Source organism: Hemicordylus capensis, chromosome 1, assembly GCF_027244095.1.
Source record: "Hemicordylus capensis ecotype Gifberg chromosome 1, rHemCap1.1.pri, whole genome shotgun sequence".
Taxonomy (NCBI): Eukaryota; Metazoa; Chordata; class Lepidosauria; order Squamata; family Cordylidae; genus Hemicordylus; species Hemicordylus capensis.
This window is the reverse complement of record NC_069657.1, coordinates 200,219,034-200,234,967: the sequence shown is the minus strand read 5'-3', so window position 1 is coordinate 200,234,967 and position 15,934 is coordinate 200,219,034. Positions and strand designations below refer to the sequence as shown.

Genomic DNA, 15,934 nt, shown 5'->3' with positions numbered 1-15,934 from the left:
GTTACAGCTCAGCGCCATTACTCTTCCAGACTAAAGACATGGGCGAGGAGGGAGAGATGATGAAGAGCTTGATGTGTGTAGGTTTGCGAGGAAGAAGGCTGGCGACTGACATGGCCATTATTCCACCCACCACCCACCCATCTCTCTGTCCAAGAAGGAATACTTTTGCCAATGTACAAAGCTCACAGGGTTTATTGGGGAAATCTGATCTTTTGGACTGCATCCTTTTCAGAGGTCCCCACCAAATTCTGTGGGAGTATTCTTCTGGAATCTCCCCCAGCACACACGCGCGCCCTTCTCTCTAGTTCCCCTCTGGTAGTCCAGAGGTAGCAACTCCAAGAGGCAAGTTCATGATTAACAGGGAAAGCAGCATCCAGCCAGACGGCCTCTCTCTCTCTCTCTAGTAGAGGCACAGCGCCTGTTCGCGCATCACGACGCGCTTCTTTTTCATCCTCCGGTTCTGGAACCAGATTTTCACTTGCTGGTCGCTCAGATTCAGTCTGTTGGACAGCTCTTTTCTCTTCTGTCGGTTAATAAACTCGTTGAGAAGAAATTCGCTTTCCAGCTCGGCAATCTGCTGTTTCGTGTAAGGCTTCCGCTTCTTCCTCGATCTCCCTTGGGTGGGACACCAAGGCAAACCTGAAACAGATACGTCGAGAGTGGTTGGTTGGTTTTTAATCAGGCCAGGCTGTGTTTCCCTCGGGGGCTGCAATGAGCCACCCTCAGTCAAGCCCCGAAGAACCCCGGTCTGGGAGAGCCTGAGTGGGAAAGAGGAGGAGGAGATGATCCCTCCCAAGTGGCACAGTTTAGAAGAGCCGAGTTGTATGTTTACTTCTGCTTTAAAGCTCCAGTCCTGGACACACTCCCTTGGGAGTCAGTCCCACTGAACTCGGTGGGGCTTACTTCCAAGGAAGCATGCCCAGGATCGGCTCCTAAGCCTTCTCTTAAGAAGCCGATGCTCAGGCAACCAAAGAGACTGGCAAGACGAGTTCAACGATCGACTTGGGAAGTAAGTCTCACTACAGGGCATGGGGCTTGCTTCCGGGTAGGGGCAGTGCCAGCCGCAGTCTGCGAAGGGGGCTTGGGGCCGCTGCCAGCCATCGGGGAGGTGGTGGCATTGCTTGGCGGGCTCGCTTCCAGGCGGAGAGGAGCGACTGCCTACCATCCTGCAGGGAAGCTCTGAGGCTGGGCTGGGCCGCTGCGGGCTGCAGTGTCAGGTTCAAGTTGATGGCCTGCTCGAGGTCCTCCTTCAAGCCGCCCGAGGCGCCAAGATCCGCTTCCAAAAGAGCAGCTGCGGCTGCGCCCTGCAACCCGCGCGGGGGCGCGAACTTGAGCGCCTTGGCCTGGCCCAGCAGCCCCGCGACTGCGGCCACTGCGGGGCCACTGGCCGAAGCGGCTTCCCGGCTGGGCCTGCCTCTCTCCTCCTGCCTGGAAGCCCCTTCGTGGGCGTAGAACTTGTGGTGGTGGCTGCTGCTGTGGCTGCTGCTGCTGGCAGAGTGGAGGCCGAGAGGAAGGGAGCCTGCCACGGCGGCCAGGTAAGGCGGAGGCTGCGAGGAGGAGGCGCCGCTGCCGCTGCCGAACGCCTGGCCGGCGGGCTGAGCAGGACGCGAGCTGGCGCAGCTCCACGCAAGGGAGCCCCGCGGCTGGTAGGAGAAGCTGGGCAGAGAGGCCGCCAGAGGATGGCTCCCGCCGGCCCCCAAGCTGGGGAAATAGAAGGCCTCGGTGGCGGCAGAGGGCAGGTTCAGCAGCGAGCCCACGCAGCCCGGCCGGCAGAGGCTGCTGCGCTCGCACATTTCCAGCCCGGGCCTTCAGCCGCCCCTCGCGGCAAGCTTGAAGGGCGAGAGGAAGGAAGGAGAAGCCCGCCCCCGGCCTGGGTCGACTGCAGTTCTCCGGCAGGGCTTTCCAAGATGGCCCGCCGCTGGCCCGCCCCAGAGCCTCGGCCTGCAGCCCCACAAGGAGCCGTCGCCTTCGCCGACGGATCCGCGGAACTTCTGGAGCCAAGACCCAACGCAGGCGGGAGGGAGAGAGGAAGGGAAGGAGGGAGTGAGCGGCGGGTGGAAAGGATTGTCTGCCGTCAAGGAACACCGAGGGCAACTGGACGGGGAATGCCCTTGTGGCAAAGTTTTAGGAGACCCCCGCCCCTTCCCCCGTTTCAAGCCTTCAACCTGCACTCTCGCGCTCTTTCCTGCTCCCTCCCTGTCAGACTCGATTAAGATTGGCTCTAGATTTCTGCCTCCATCATGGCTTCCCCCATGATCCTAACTAAATTCTTCCAAGAGTAACTTCTTACGTCCTGTGTATAAACCCTGAATCTCTCGCTCGCTCTCTTTCATCTGTCTCATCTATTTATCTATCTGGACGAGGTGCGCTCACAAAACAGGGGTAGATAGACAAGACTCATTATACTTTATACAACACATATGCAAGGAAGTGGATGTGCCTGGCTTTGGCAAGGGACTATTGCATGATTTATACCCACATATTCCTCCTGAATGTATTATTCGGGAGCAGTAGACAGAATTCATAGCGGTCCGCGATCAATGTGGATTTGAACTTGAAATCCCTCCAGCACCGAGTGCATTGTTTTCTAACAATAAATATAATGCGTGTGATGGTAAGGATTACAACATACATGTCACAGAAAATATCATGTGTAAGGACAAACACAACTGGCACGTGGTATGTTTATACATGATTCTCTTGTTCTAAGATTCTATGATGCTATAAAATATATTTAGTGTCTTCAGATATTAAATGCTGGCAAATGTATTATCTTTTTATCCACATTTTAAACATATTTTGTGGAAATCATATTTATGTTAAGAAAACTTACGGCCTCATGTTTAGCAACAGAGGCTGACATACTATGGGAAATTACTCAAAGTAGTCCGATTGAAATTAAAAGGACAAGTTTATTTTGTTTATTATTATGGTGATCATTATTAACATGTATATGTCACCAAAAGTTTTCAGAGTGTTTACACAACAGAAGACATAAAACAATGGTTTCTGTCCCAAAGGGAATCACAATCTAAAGAAATTCTTAACGTGTCCTTTTGATTTCAGTCGGACTACATTGAGCGATTTCCTTCAGTATGTCAGCCACGATGAATAAATTTTATTTCCCATTACATATTCTAGCAGAAGAAATTATACCTCAGCTGGAGTAATGGGTTCCTCTCAATTCAATTTCCACCTTTTAAAAGCAGGATTTCAATATAAAATCATGTGTACCGGTTCTGCTTTGTCTCTCTGTTCGGCATACTTTCGAAAAACCTCCCTCCCCGCCCCTCTCTGTCTTCCAGTTGTGACTATCTCTCCGCCCCCCCACCATCGCCTTGATTCCTGTGGTATCTCTGTACTGAGACACACACACCCTCACAAACACAGTTTACTTCGATTTTAAGGCTCCTTTGAAACCCAGCTTAGATGGTTCCAGGGACTGGGCATAGACAGGAGTGCGGTCTATAGGAGGTGCCCCCATCCCCGGTTGGTTTAGCGGGAACTTTCTTGCAAATCCGAAAGCTTACTATCCCAGGCCATTTTGCTATCGGAACCTACGGGGTGGGCGGGGGGAGTTCTTGAAGAAGGGCTGATTTCCGTAAAGACTGGGGCCTCCTTGTTTTGAACGGGACTTGTGCTTGGTGCCAAGGAAAAGGAGGCAACTCTTCGCGGTTCAGCAAAGGAGACCTGGGCATGGATAACCACGGCTATCGCGCGAGCTTTGGCTGCCTATCAGGCAGTGGTCATCTGCATGGCAATTTTCTTCTCCGGGCAGGATTCCCGTCTGTTCCAGAGGAAAGCAAAATGCGTCTTCGGATTTAGATTTTAAAAGAGTGAGATTCGTCTTCTTTCTTGAGCTTTGAAAAAGTCAGAATCGCTCGCTGGCTTCCTCCCTCCCCCTTGGTGTGTAGAAAACCCAAAGGGGGCCCAAAAACCCCATGAGGTCCAGAGCTGGCTCTTTGGCTCTCCTTTCCAGTCCAAATAATGACGGTATGGATTGCACCCCTAAGTGGCCAAGAGAGGACGGTTTACTCAAACCGTCTCCACTCCATTAATTGCGTTACTAATTGGCCGGTCTATTATTATTTTATTTTATTTTATTTTATTTTATTATTTTATTAATTTATTCGATTTCTATACTGCCCTTCCAAAAATGGCTCAGGGCGGTTAACACAGAGAAATAATAAATAAATAAGATGGATCCCTGTCCCCAAAGGTCTAAGCTGATATTATCATAATACAGGCGATTATATGCATACATACGAGTGTGATTATTAAATATGTTTATGATTTTAGATAACCAAAACAACCAAGAACAATCATTCTATTTAAGGTAAAGTAAGAATTGTATCTAGATCACATGGTTCAGAAACCGGCTTAAATGCATCCAGGGCATTTGTCACTGGGCTGCTCTCATTTAAACCAGATCAAAAGCAAGATTTTTAAATTTGGAATTAAAAGACTAAATGTGCTGAAAATAATTTGTTTTGTTGATGAGTTGTATAGGTGGAAAGGGGAAGGTTTCAGGATGTGGATTGTGTGAAAATAGATCAAATCACTGACATTTGGACGAGCCGAGGAAGATTCCTCAAGTTTGGGACAGTATTAAACAAATGATCTCCCCCCCCCCGTGTATTTTTCCCCCCAGTGAAGGGAGGCATGCAGGCACCCTTTGAAAACACTAAAATGAGTTGGACAAAAGTTAATATTGGCTTCCTCCAAATCATTTAAGCACCTCAATGCAGCTGGATTCTGTACAATAACTAATTCGGATTTCGAACTAGTTTTCTGACGAGAAAGAGAGAGAGAGAGAGAGAGTTTTCTGACCGGAGAGAGAGAGGCGTTTGAAAAGCGCCTACAAAAAGCAGCCCCTTTTCCAGTGACATCCACCAGAGATCGCTCTTTGGCTCTTCTTTCCAAGATTCAAAATGAAGTGAAGCTGGCTGATTTAATCATCCCTGTTTCTTCGGTTTTAATTTTGTGTTTTTATCTCTAGGCGAAGATCACAGGCCGGGCCCTCTAATGAAAGTATTCTCCGTACTTTAGTAGCGACGCTTTTCTCTCCCTCCTCCTCTTTAAAGCAACAACAAAACTAAACTAAAACCCTCTTGGCCTTGAAGGAAATCTTTAAATAATTATTTCCCACATGATCCTGCAGGCCACACCAGACCACACAGGCACCGCCGGAGGATATTGCTCGCCATTACCTTTAATTTTTATTGTTTGACTTGATGTCTACCAATTGAGTCGCCCTTATTAACTCAGGCCTTTGCTTTACTCCAGCAGGTCTCATAGAACGGCTAGGAAATGTTTCCTGACGAATTGTGCGCGCGCCTGCATGCACGTGTCTGTGTTTCGTTCACATTCTCCACCCTTCCCTGTGAATTTGCGCGGCTGCCTGCAGCTCTACAATTACTGGATATGCAGTCGGACCTTTCCTATGTGTATTTGGAAATAAACCCCACTTTAATCAGTGGGTGCTTGCTGAAAAGGAATTATTGCCACGTGTTCAATGTCCATGGCCTTATGGACACTTGCAGTGTATTTAAGATGCTTTCCCAAACAAAAAAGGGTCCACATTGTTTAAGCTTTAGGAATAATTATATAAATGTGTTCGTGCTCTCACACCTTTTATACCGCAGTAGATCCTAATTTAAAGCATTAACGACAAATCCGATTAATGCACCATAATTATTTATTCCAACGTTATGATTTCCCCCATTGAAATCAGTTATATTAGACTTCCAAGTACATAACTTTGGCTGATTCATGCCTTTGATCGCAAACTCTGATGGAATCTTTTGCACTAGACAGGTTTATTGTAAAAATTGATTAACTCTATTAGTGATCAGTTGCAGAGCAGAAAAATTGCACTGTTATTGTATGTACTGTTATCATATATCTGTCATATGCCCATGAATCAAATTATCTATCTATCTATCTATCTATCTATCTATCTATCTATCTATCTATCTATCTAATATACAATGTGATTGTGTGTGTGTGTGTGTGTGTGCGCGCGCGCGTGTGCATTATGAAGGTACATGTAGGAACTGACAGATTAGTCTACAAATTCCACCTAAGTGTCTCTACAACTGATATAGATACAGGTTATAGATATCTGTTTCTTGTGGAAAAATCCCTCTTGCTAATAGCAATATATTTTGAACCAATAGCTTTGAGGACAATTTAACTTTGCATAACTACAAGGATGTGGATAGGATAGGATTATTGTATTGCTTTATATGCATAAGAGATGGTAAAAGGCTTGAAACTGGGCCTCTCTACCACTGTGATTACTAATGCTTCTATTAGTGTGTACACATCCTTTGGTTCTGCTTCATGAAGAGTTCTCTATGCCTGGCAAGCTTGCATGACTTGACAGAGATCCTTAGGGCAAAAGAAATCACCTTACCTATTTACTATGCCTGTAACTCTGACTCCTTTTACTTGTATTTCCAGGTAACAGAGTTACAGACATAGTCAACAGGTAAGGTAAAAGGAGCCTCGAACTATACTTACTTTCATACTGCTCCACAGACGTGTCATAGACCTGGAATCCTAAGCATGTTTTCTGGGAGTAGCACCAAGTTCAGAGAGACTTGCGCTTAGGCCATAATCAGAAACATCCACTGGCAGCTGCTGCCAGTCCTTAGATTGGAGCCCAGGAAGGTTAATGTGAAAGTATTTTCCACTGCAACAGATGTACCTTATTTCTAAATTAATTGCTTAGATTCTGAGTTCAGTGAATAGATTGTGCAAAGAAGGGGGAGTGGAGGGACATATTCTATTCTATTCTATTCTATTCTATTCTATTCTATTCTATTCTATTCCTCCCTCCCTGCTTTCCTTCTTTCTTTCATCTATGTCTGTGTCCATGTCCGTGGCTGTGGCTGTGGCTATCTAGTAACTAGCAACTGTTACTATCCACCACCAGAGCAGTGTCTTTCTGGTGACTATTGCTTGTGTCTAACTTCTCTTAGTTTTTAAATTGTGAGCCCTTTTGGGACAGGGAATCATCTTTCTCTATATAAAAGGACCTCTCTGAGAACATTTTTGTTTAAGATTCTTGTAATAAAATATAGGAGGAGGAGGAGGAGGAGGAGGAGGAGGAGGAGGAGGAGGAGGAGGAGGAGGAGGAGGAACTATATGTTTGTATGGTCAGCACATGAAGGTCCCATATTAAATCCTTGTCCTCCAGGTAGGGCTAAAAAGGCCATTCTTTCAAACTCTGGAAAACTGCTGTCATGAAATATGGACAATACCCATGGTCTAAGGCAGCTTCATGTGTTAATCTTTTACATAGTTTTCCCAATACAATAATAGGCTGTCCATTCAGCTACCAGAAAGAGAAGTGACTCATGCGTCAAACTATTTTTATGGGATTGCAGAAGCATACGCCTTAAGGTTTAAACAAATGCATAGCTAACCAAGTCAAATACAAGTGTGGGTCAGAAAGAAAGAAAGAAAGAAAGAAAGAAAGAAAGAAAGAAAGAAAGAAAGAAAGAAAGAAAGAAAGAAAGAAAGAAAGAAAGGTAAATAAACTGCAAATCGTTGATAAGTTCAAAGAAATTTGGGAGGATTTTCTCAGTTGTGTGGGGACTATTTGAACTGAGCTATATTAAGTGATGGACTAGCAAGCACAGTTTTGTTGCTTGTTAACAACCATCTCTCTCTCCGCCCTCCCCCTCTCCCGCTCTTTCATATTCTTTGCTTCTATATCTTTTGTTCAAGTTTAGCCCGCCCCTTGCAATCTTTTCATTGCTTTCCACCACAGTTAATTAGGGATGAGGGTGGGAGTAGAGTGATATAGTTGTTAATTATAACAACAATATCGCTGTTAATTATAATTTATTACTTTATGAAAAATAAAACATTATTATTGTTGTTGTTGCTGCTGCTGTTATTGTTATTATTGATAAACATCATGGAGCTCTTTGTAAGATTTGTAGCAATTTTCATTCGTTAAACATTAAGCAAAAGCGGTACTCCCAGAAAAAAACACCAAACGTGTGAGGAAGTCCACTTTATTTTCTAATGCAAACAAATGTGCCTAGGATCATGGCCTGAATATAGGTGTTTGAAAGTGATTCTCAAGTAATTCCTCCAATTAGACATTTCAAAGTACAGTACTGAAAAGCTCAATTTATCTCAACGAGGCTTACTTCAGAGCAAAGACGTAATAAAAACAAAACAAAACATGGGCTGTTATTTATCATGATCGAAACCAGGGTATTGCTTCCAAGAACCGGATCAAGGGAACCAAGCGCGAACATTCCACTGGAATCAACCCTTACCCTTCGTCTCCTTTCATTTTGTTAGCATATCCTTTGAATTACAACATGAAAGTCGCTCATTAAATGAATGGCTTTGATTGCCAATACATTGCTAGAATGCTGCGGCCGGGAAGACTCCCAGGTCTATGCCATAGTTTCTCCAGGAGATGGCGGTATTGTTCTACACATTGCGCTGCCATATAACTACTGGCAGCCGTAAAGCATCATCTTACAGTAGAGGTTGCCGTCTATGCCTCTTTGTGTCGCGGCTTATTTTCAATACCAATTGATTACCAGAAAACGATCATGCATTTTCAGAATCATTTTTGATGAGGTGTTAAAGGCCCATCCTTATATTCTCAATAATCAGAGCAATATTCAAAAATATCCTGCGATATTCTAATTAATCAAAGTTCAGCCAAATTTCAAGTATATGACGCCAATGTAAGGTTAAATAAAAAAGGATATGTGCCGGGCGGGGCGTGGGGGAGGGCTTTGGCGGTGTCTCTGTCCCATGAGCCTTGATGACACTGATTTGCACCTTAGGACGGCAAATCTTGATGCTGAAGTATACCATTGCATGTGAAAGGGATTCTCATCGAGCAATAACATTACAGATTACACTTTCAGGTCTCTCTGGAGCCATTGCAGCCGCACTCTCTCGGCTCAGGAGGGGTCCTACTTCAGTGCTGATTTAACCCCTTAATTCCTCCTTTCTGCTGCTTCCTCGCCCGTGGCGTTTTCTGCATGTTCGGGTTATTTACGATTAAAGACATGGTGAACCAATTCGACACTCTAGCAGCCAGTTCAAAGTTCGTTCCTCAACATTCATTCTCTCTGCACCTTGGCAAAATTGCAAAGCGCCATCTCTTGATTCTGGAGTCGCCCCAGGGATGGCTGCAGAATAATTCTTAGGTCAGTGACTGAGGACCGCAGCTACAGTTCTGGCTTCAGTAACATGCTGCACAGGGCTAGGAAGAGTCACTTGCACCTGCCCACGATTTGGAAGTAAGCTCCATGCGACTCGATGGAACTCATGTCCGCATGATTGTGATTACTAGAGGTAGGATGTATGACGAAACGTGATTTAGCAGAAGAAAAGCACTCTGGATAAAAGGGAAAGCGGTTTTCATGTGAAAATGTTAGGAAGCTTTGTTTTGCCAAAAACTAAGTAGGGAATGTAGAAAAGGAGCTTAATTTAAAAAGAAAAAAAGAAAGAAAGAAAACAAACCAAAGAGTAAGAAACATTGGAAGGAAAGCCACCCCTTTTGCTTACCTCCACTAACAATACTACTTCTATTTATACCACTGTTCTACTATTGCTATTACATAGCTTAATATAAGCAGGCTCCAGCCAAAGAAAGAGTTTTTGGTATAAGTAGGAGATATCAAATTCCATATCATTTGGTCATAGAATTGTTTAACGTTTGTAGCATTGTGTCTTATATTATTAGGGCTTTCTATAATATATTAACAAAATAATAATTATAATAATACACACATATATATATACATACATGTTACTGACATATAATAAAATAGAATTATTTTATTTATATGACCAACATTATTGGATACTTTCCGCAAACTTTTTCTGAATCATCTGAATATTTAAGAAGAAACATCTAATATTTTCAGGTATTATAGCTGGTTATGTTTCTACAGTATTTATTACTACTACTACTACTACTACTACTACTACTACTACTACTAATTCTCCAATGAGATAAGCATATATGCTGGGCTTCCAAATCGAGCAGGAAGATGAGGAAAGAAAAAGGAGACCTAATAGCAGTTTTGAAACACTGGAGCAGATTTCATATTTGGCGCTAAACACCAGATACTCTTGAAGAGAAGTAAAACACTGGATAATTCAGGAATAAAATAATGAGTTCCGTCACATCAAACAACTTCTCCTTCTCCCTCCCCTTCCCTTTCTCTGTATGTATGTATGTATGCATGCGTATATATGTGTGTGTGTGTGTGTGTGTGTATACATACATAGAGAGAAATTCTCTCTCTGTATGTGTGTATACACACAGAGAGAATCTCTGTATGTATGTATATATACAGAGAAATTCTCTCTGTATATTTCTACATACAGAGAAATTCTACATACAGAGAAATTCTCTCTGTGTGTGTGTGTATAGACACAGATAGAGAATCTCTCTGTATGTATGTATACACAGTTTTCTTTGAGAATTTATATATATATATATCTCACATACTGCAAATTCTCAAAGAGTGCATAATTCAACGTGAAGCTGAAAATAACGATGGACTGAAATCCATGAACATGAAATTAATACAAGTGTACATGATCGCAGTAAACAACATTCCCACATCAGTGGGCAGCGGGCAGCTAAGATGAACATCTTTTCAAACTGCCTACCCCGGAATAGCTTTACAGACTTTTCATTTTGTACATACAGGACTTTTTTATTTTAAAAACAATAGGCTTCTTGAGCACAAAACTTTTTTTAAGAGGGAGATGTTTCTTGGTGTACAAAAATACCTTGCGAATTTATTTATTTTATTATTATTATTATTATTATTATTATTATTATTATTATTATTATTGCATAAAGAAATCAGGCTATTTGGGATTGTTTAGAAGCAATGTGGCAAACATCATGAACAGCTTGCAAGATGAAGTCCATGATCAAGTGGAGTGGAAAATAAAGAAAACAAACCCTAAAGAAGAAGTCGAGTGCCAGGCGGGGAGTAGGAGACTATTGCGAATGAAATAATGATAATCCTGTAATAATAAATGTATGCCTGCACTTTATCCTGCCAAAGAACAGCAGCCTTGGGCACTTGCTTTGCTTTAGCCCACTGAAATCAACTGTACCTATATTTCGGGTGGATCGTGCCCTGCGCCTTTCTCCCAACATCGCCGGCAGTCAGTGTATGAAGAGCTACTCTCAGGAACGTAGAACAGAGCAGAGCACGAGGCCCTTTTACTGAGTGGCCAAGTAAGAGAAAAGGCGAATATCCTCACTTAGGTTTCCCACTGCGAATAGTTAACGGAGGAGTGCAAACAACACGATGGTTCAGCTTCGGATTAATTGACATTTTGCATTTGAGCTGACCGAAGTGGAATGTGGCCCAAGGAAGCTTATGTCCCTCGAAAGGCGTTCGACTTGAAGAAGCCCCCGGACTCTTTGAATTTTCTGTAATAGGTTAATACGGGCACTTCTCTGGAAAGGATATTTTTGCCGTCTTCCACGGCTGATTTGCACTCTTTGCTTAATAGTGTGTACATTAAACCTACAGAGGGAAGTGGAAATAAAACACCAAACTCTTGGGGCTAGTTAACATGGGACTTTTTGTGGAGGGGATTTATTGCTTCTTTCACTAACACCCGTTTCATTTCGTAACTTAAAAGCGATCAACAACGCGCACTCCTTTGAGCAGAAGTTATCCAATGTCAGGAAGGGTTAACTAAGGCACTTTCCATCGTGTTGGAGACAGACAAAGAGAATCACAGGGCATCCAATATTTATATAAAAATACACATCGATTTATACACACCTTTATACAACTAAAGAGATAGGCACGATCGGCTTAAACCTCTGAAAGCCCAGGCCACTGTGGGTATTTTTTCTTTTCTTTACTAGGTTACTAGCTTAATGTTCGGTGCCCTGACCCTTAGTACAACAGTCATAAAAAGGGCTTATTCATAGACCAAAGTGTGACGCTTCGGCTGCCGTTGTGTGTGTTGCAATAAGCATAAACACTGGGGGCACAATCCAGCCAAAAGGAGCTTCAACAATCCCATTGATCTCAAAGGAAGAAAGGCGAGAGCGTGCTTAGCGTGTAGTACTATGTATACTTACTTGGAATAAATCACATTGAACTCAGTGGGAATTACTTCCGAGTAAACATACATAGGCTCCTCCTCCTCAGCCTTAACTTTGGCCAGATCGTGCCCCGAATTTCTACAAGGAAGACGGATCCATGCGACGGTACATAAAAGAGGACAAACTAATACCCATCAGAAATGTGGGGTGCAGGCAACTTAATTGCAATGCCACTCTGAAATAGCCTTTCCAAAAAAGAAAGAGAAAAAGATCGGGACATGCCAATGTGAGCGCCCCCGGGATTCTAAACAGGCTTCCTTGGAAGTAAGCCCTACCCATGGTCAGCAGAGCATATTTCCAAGTGCCTGTGCTTAGGGCTGGAGTGGCAGACCTCAGGAAGCTGGACCCTCTGGGATCAAGACGAGGCTCCCTGGAATCGCTTTGGGAGGGGGTGGCCGGAGGAGTCCATCGGAGTATTTCACCTCGCCGTAACAGAGAGGTTGCGACAACCCGCAACTTCATTTACCTTGGAAAACCAGACTTTTGCTTGGCAATGACGTCATCATACATTGTACAAATTACTGTCTTCGGATCCTTAGTCAAATTCGGGTGGTTGGTGGTAGGAAAATATGTATAGCTACAGATATACCACATTTTAGCACCTAGGTTGTCTTAGACAAGTTTACAGTTCTAAGAAGTTAATGACTGCTAATTGTTCCACAGTACACTGGCCTGGGGTGGGGGCGGGGGGAGAAAAAGAAGAAGAAAAACCAGAACCTACCAAAATACAATGAAGGAAAGGGAGTTAAAAACTGAAAGGGGAAGACCTGCAGCATTCAATTCAATCCGAGAAGAAATTATCAGCCTCTTCGCGAAACACGCTTCACAAAATTCACCGCCCGTCACTGGGCGACATCTTAAATAGATTTTCAAGTCTTTCCAAAAGTCCTTGGAGCCGACCGTGGGTGGCGAGTTGCCACGAGTCTCCCCAGGCCTTGGGGGGGCCCGGATCAGGAGACATTGTCCTTCAGCTTGGAGACGATTTTCTTGTCCTTGACTCTGCGGTTCTGAAACCAGATGGTGACTTGTCTTTCCGAGAGGTTGGTGGCCGCCGAGATCCTCCGCCGCTTGTCCTTGTTGATGAACTTGTTCAGGGCGTACTCGCTCTCCAGCTCCTTCAGCTGCAGCTTCGTGTAAGGCACTCGCTTCTTCCTCCCCCGCCGGTAGACACACATGTCCGGTTGGTTTAGTGCAACGTCCCCTGCGGGAGAAGACACGAAGTGGCACGTTAGCATGGTGGGGGGGGGGCAACCTCAGCTGTGCCCTGGGCCGCTCCAGAGAGGGCTGCTTGGCCCCCCTTCCTGCCCCAGTGGGGGAGATGCATAGCTGGCACCACCGCCTCCTCCTCCTCCTCTGGCACAGGGCTCAACCGGGAAACCATGGAAGTGAACAAGGGGAAGAAACAAACTGTCTGTGGGCTCCTGGGCTAGACCTAGTGGTCTCTGTGGGAGTCTGCTGCCTACCGGGGATTTGCATGAGGCTTGGGAGAGGAGGGGATCTGGGAGTCTGCGCCGCACTCGCTCTCTGGGGCCACTTTGGGACTGCAAGCAGTCATAAAACCATCTGCACAAGCTTCCGAGAGGCCTGCCTTCATTAAGGCCGCCGACCGGATCCTGACCCCATTTCCTCTGAAGTTCAGAACCGCCCAGGAGTTCCACTGCTCTAGTTTGCTGCAGCCCGTTTTCCTCGAGAATAGAGAAAACTTCCATGCCTAGGGCCCGGCTGCATGGCTGAGATCCTCACCACCTCTGCATGTGCTGTATACCCTTGCATGTGTTTTACTGGAACTTGCCCCCAAATACAGATGTTTACCTTACTTGAAAATACATTCGAATGCGATCAGTGGGTGTTAGGAATGGGGCACTGGTGTCCCAATAATACAGTCCAAGGCGGGGGAGGAGGACACCTTTTTACACGGAGACTTGAGGCCCCTGGATTTCGAGAAGACCCATATATACAAATAACGGCAGGATGTCAAGTATGCTTGCTTAGAAGGAAGCCGCCCTGAGTTCAGCAGAACTCCCCCCCCCCCATGAAACATGTTTAGGGTTGCAGCGTAAGACTAAGACTCTTAAGCACTCTTCGGAGGGAAAAAGGCCCTCAGTTGAAGCAAACGTTGCCAGGAGGATGGCAGAGTAAAGGTGCCAAGAGCGCATAAGAGGGGGCAGACTGGCGAGGGCCCTTCTCTTCCCTTGGGGCTTTCGCAAACGCTCACTTCAGGCATGCTGGGCGCTGAACGGGCTGGGGTCCTGGGGTCCCACCCCAGCCGCGGGAAGAGCTGCCCTCGCGGGATGCCTCCCTGCCCGCCTCCCCTCCGCCCCCGCCCCGCCAGGGTCCTCCAGCTGGGCAGCAGCTCCTCCGGCCAGGTCGTCAAGGGGGCGGCTGAAGGCGCGGGTGCCCTACCTGGGAAGGAGGCCTTCCAGAAGTGGGAGCCCCCCTGGGCCTGGTCTTTGGCGCAGTACACCTGCCCGTTCCAGCCGTTGGCCAGCGTCCAGGACTGGTAGCCCTCCATGGAGATGTAGGTCTCGTGCCTTGGCTCCCCGGCCCCCGAGCCGAAGGTGGAGACCATGTCCAGGTAGCCGGCGGGCACGTGCTGGTAGGGGCCGCCCGCGGCGGCGGCAGCGGCGGCGTAACCCTGGTAGAAGGAGACCTCCTTGGCGCGGGCCGAGACCTCGCTGCTGCTGCTGCTGCTGACGCCGCCGCCGCCGCCTCCGCCCGAGGGCACGCTGGGGCCGGCCAGGCTGGCCACGTCCATGTACTTCTCCACCGGGAAGGCGGCGGCGTGCGGCGAGGCCTTGAGGGCGGCGTTCTGCTGCAGCCCCACGCCGTGGGCCATCCGGCAGCTGTAGTAGCCGTTGCCGAAGGGGTGGTAGCCCGGGTGGTAGCCCAGAGCGGCGGCCGCGGCGGCTGCGGCGGCGGCGCTGCTGCTGCTGCTGCTGCTGGGGGCCGAGGGGGGCAGCGCCGCGGTGCCCGAGCACTCCTTGGCCGGGGCCGCCTCCGACGAGGAGGATGAGGAGCGTGCTGCCGCCCCAGCCCCCGAAGGGCGCTCGTAGGCGAAGGCTCCAGGGGACGAGGCGCTGGAGCCCGCCGGCCGCCCCGACGCCGCCCCGAAGACCGACGGCGGCAGAAAGTGGCGGCACTGCCCGCTCCCGCCGCCTCCCGCTCCTGCGGCCGCCTCGGCCCGCAGCGCCTCCATCTCCCAGCCCCCGGCCGCTCGGCTCATGCTTCCCGCGCAAAGCAGCCCCACTCCTGCTGCTGCTGCTGCTGCTGTCGCCGGCGGGGCTGCTGCTGGTGCTGCTGGTGCTGCTGCTGGGGGCGCTCCTCCGCCTCCCCCTCCTTCTTCTTCTCCTCCCCGGCTTGGCCCAGCGGCGGCCCGGAGGCGCTCATGGCGGGCGAGGCGGAGGCGCGACGGAGCGGCCGAGCAAGGGACGGAGCGGAGCGGCGGACTGGCGGCCTCCCCCTCGGAGCGCCCGGGATGGTTTATAAAAACCAAGGCCACGCTGGGAGGGGGGAGCCGCGCACGGCTGGGTCCCGGAGCGCAGCCGCCAGCCCATTGGCCGCTGCCGCCCCACGTGACTGGCCCCGGCCACCGGGAAGCTGCGCCAGGCGCGAGCCAGCCAGCCAGCGCCTCTCGCAAGCCTGGCTGCGCCCCCTCCCCCTGCCCCCCCCCCGCCACGATCGCCCCTCTGCCCTCGGTTTCATATGTGGCTACAGTTTCTCGCAGAGCGATACGCAAACTTGTGCTTTTAAAAAGTGGGAGTGGGGTGGGGAAATAGGGGGGGAAAGTCAAGT

The 15,934-nt window shown here is 47.7% G+C and overlaps 2 protein-coding genes across 2 annotated transcripts; both read right to left on the bottom strand.

Moving 5' to 3' along the window:
* Positions 1 to 400: 400 nt before the first annotated feature.
* HOXD12 (homeobox D12) lies at positions 401 to 1,793 on the bottom strand. The gene is made up of 2 exons (XM_053286270.1): positions 1,163 to 1,793; positions 401 to 639 (listed from the first exon to the last, which is right to left on the bottom strand). The coding sequence occupies exons 1-2, from the start codon at positions 1,791 to 1,793 to the stop codon at positions 401 to 403; spliced, it is 870 nt and encodes a 289-aa protein (XP_053142245.1).
* Positions 1,794 to 11,588: 9,795 nt separating this feature from the next.
* HOXD13 (homeobox D13) lies at positions 11,589 to 15,588 on the bottom strand. Its single transcript, XM_053283430.1, has 2 exons — positions 14,546 to 15,588; positions 11,589 to 13,343 (listed from the first exon to the last, which is right to left on the bottom strand). The coding sequence occupies exons 1-2, from the start codon at positions 15,363 to 15,365 to the stop codon at positions 13,093 to 13,095; spliced, it is 1,071 nt and encodes a 356-aa protein (XP_053139405.1). The 5' UTR covers positions 15,366 to 15,588; the 3' UTR covers positions 11,589 to 13,092.
* Between the last annotated feature and the right edge of the window lie 346 nt (positions 15,589 to 15,934).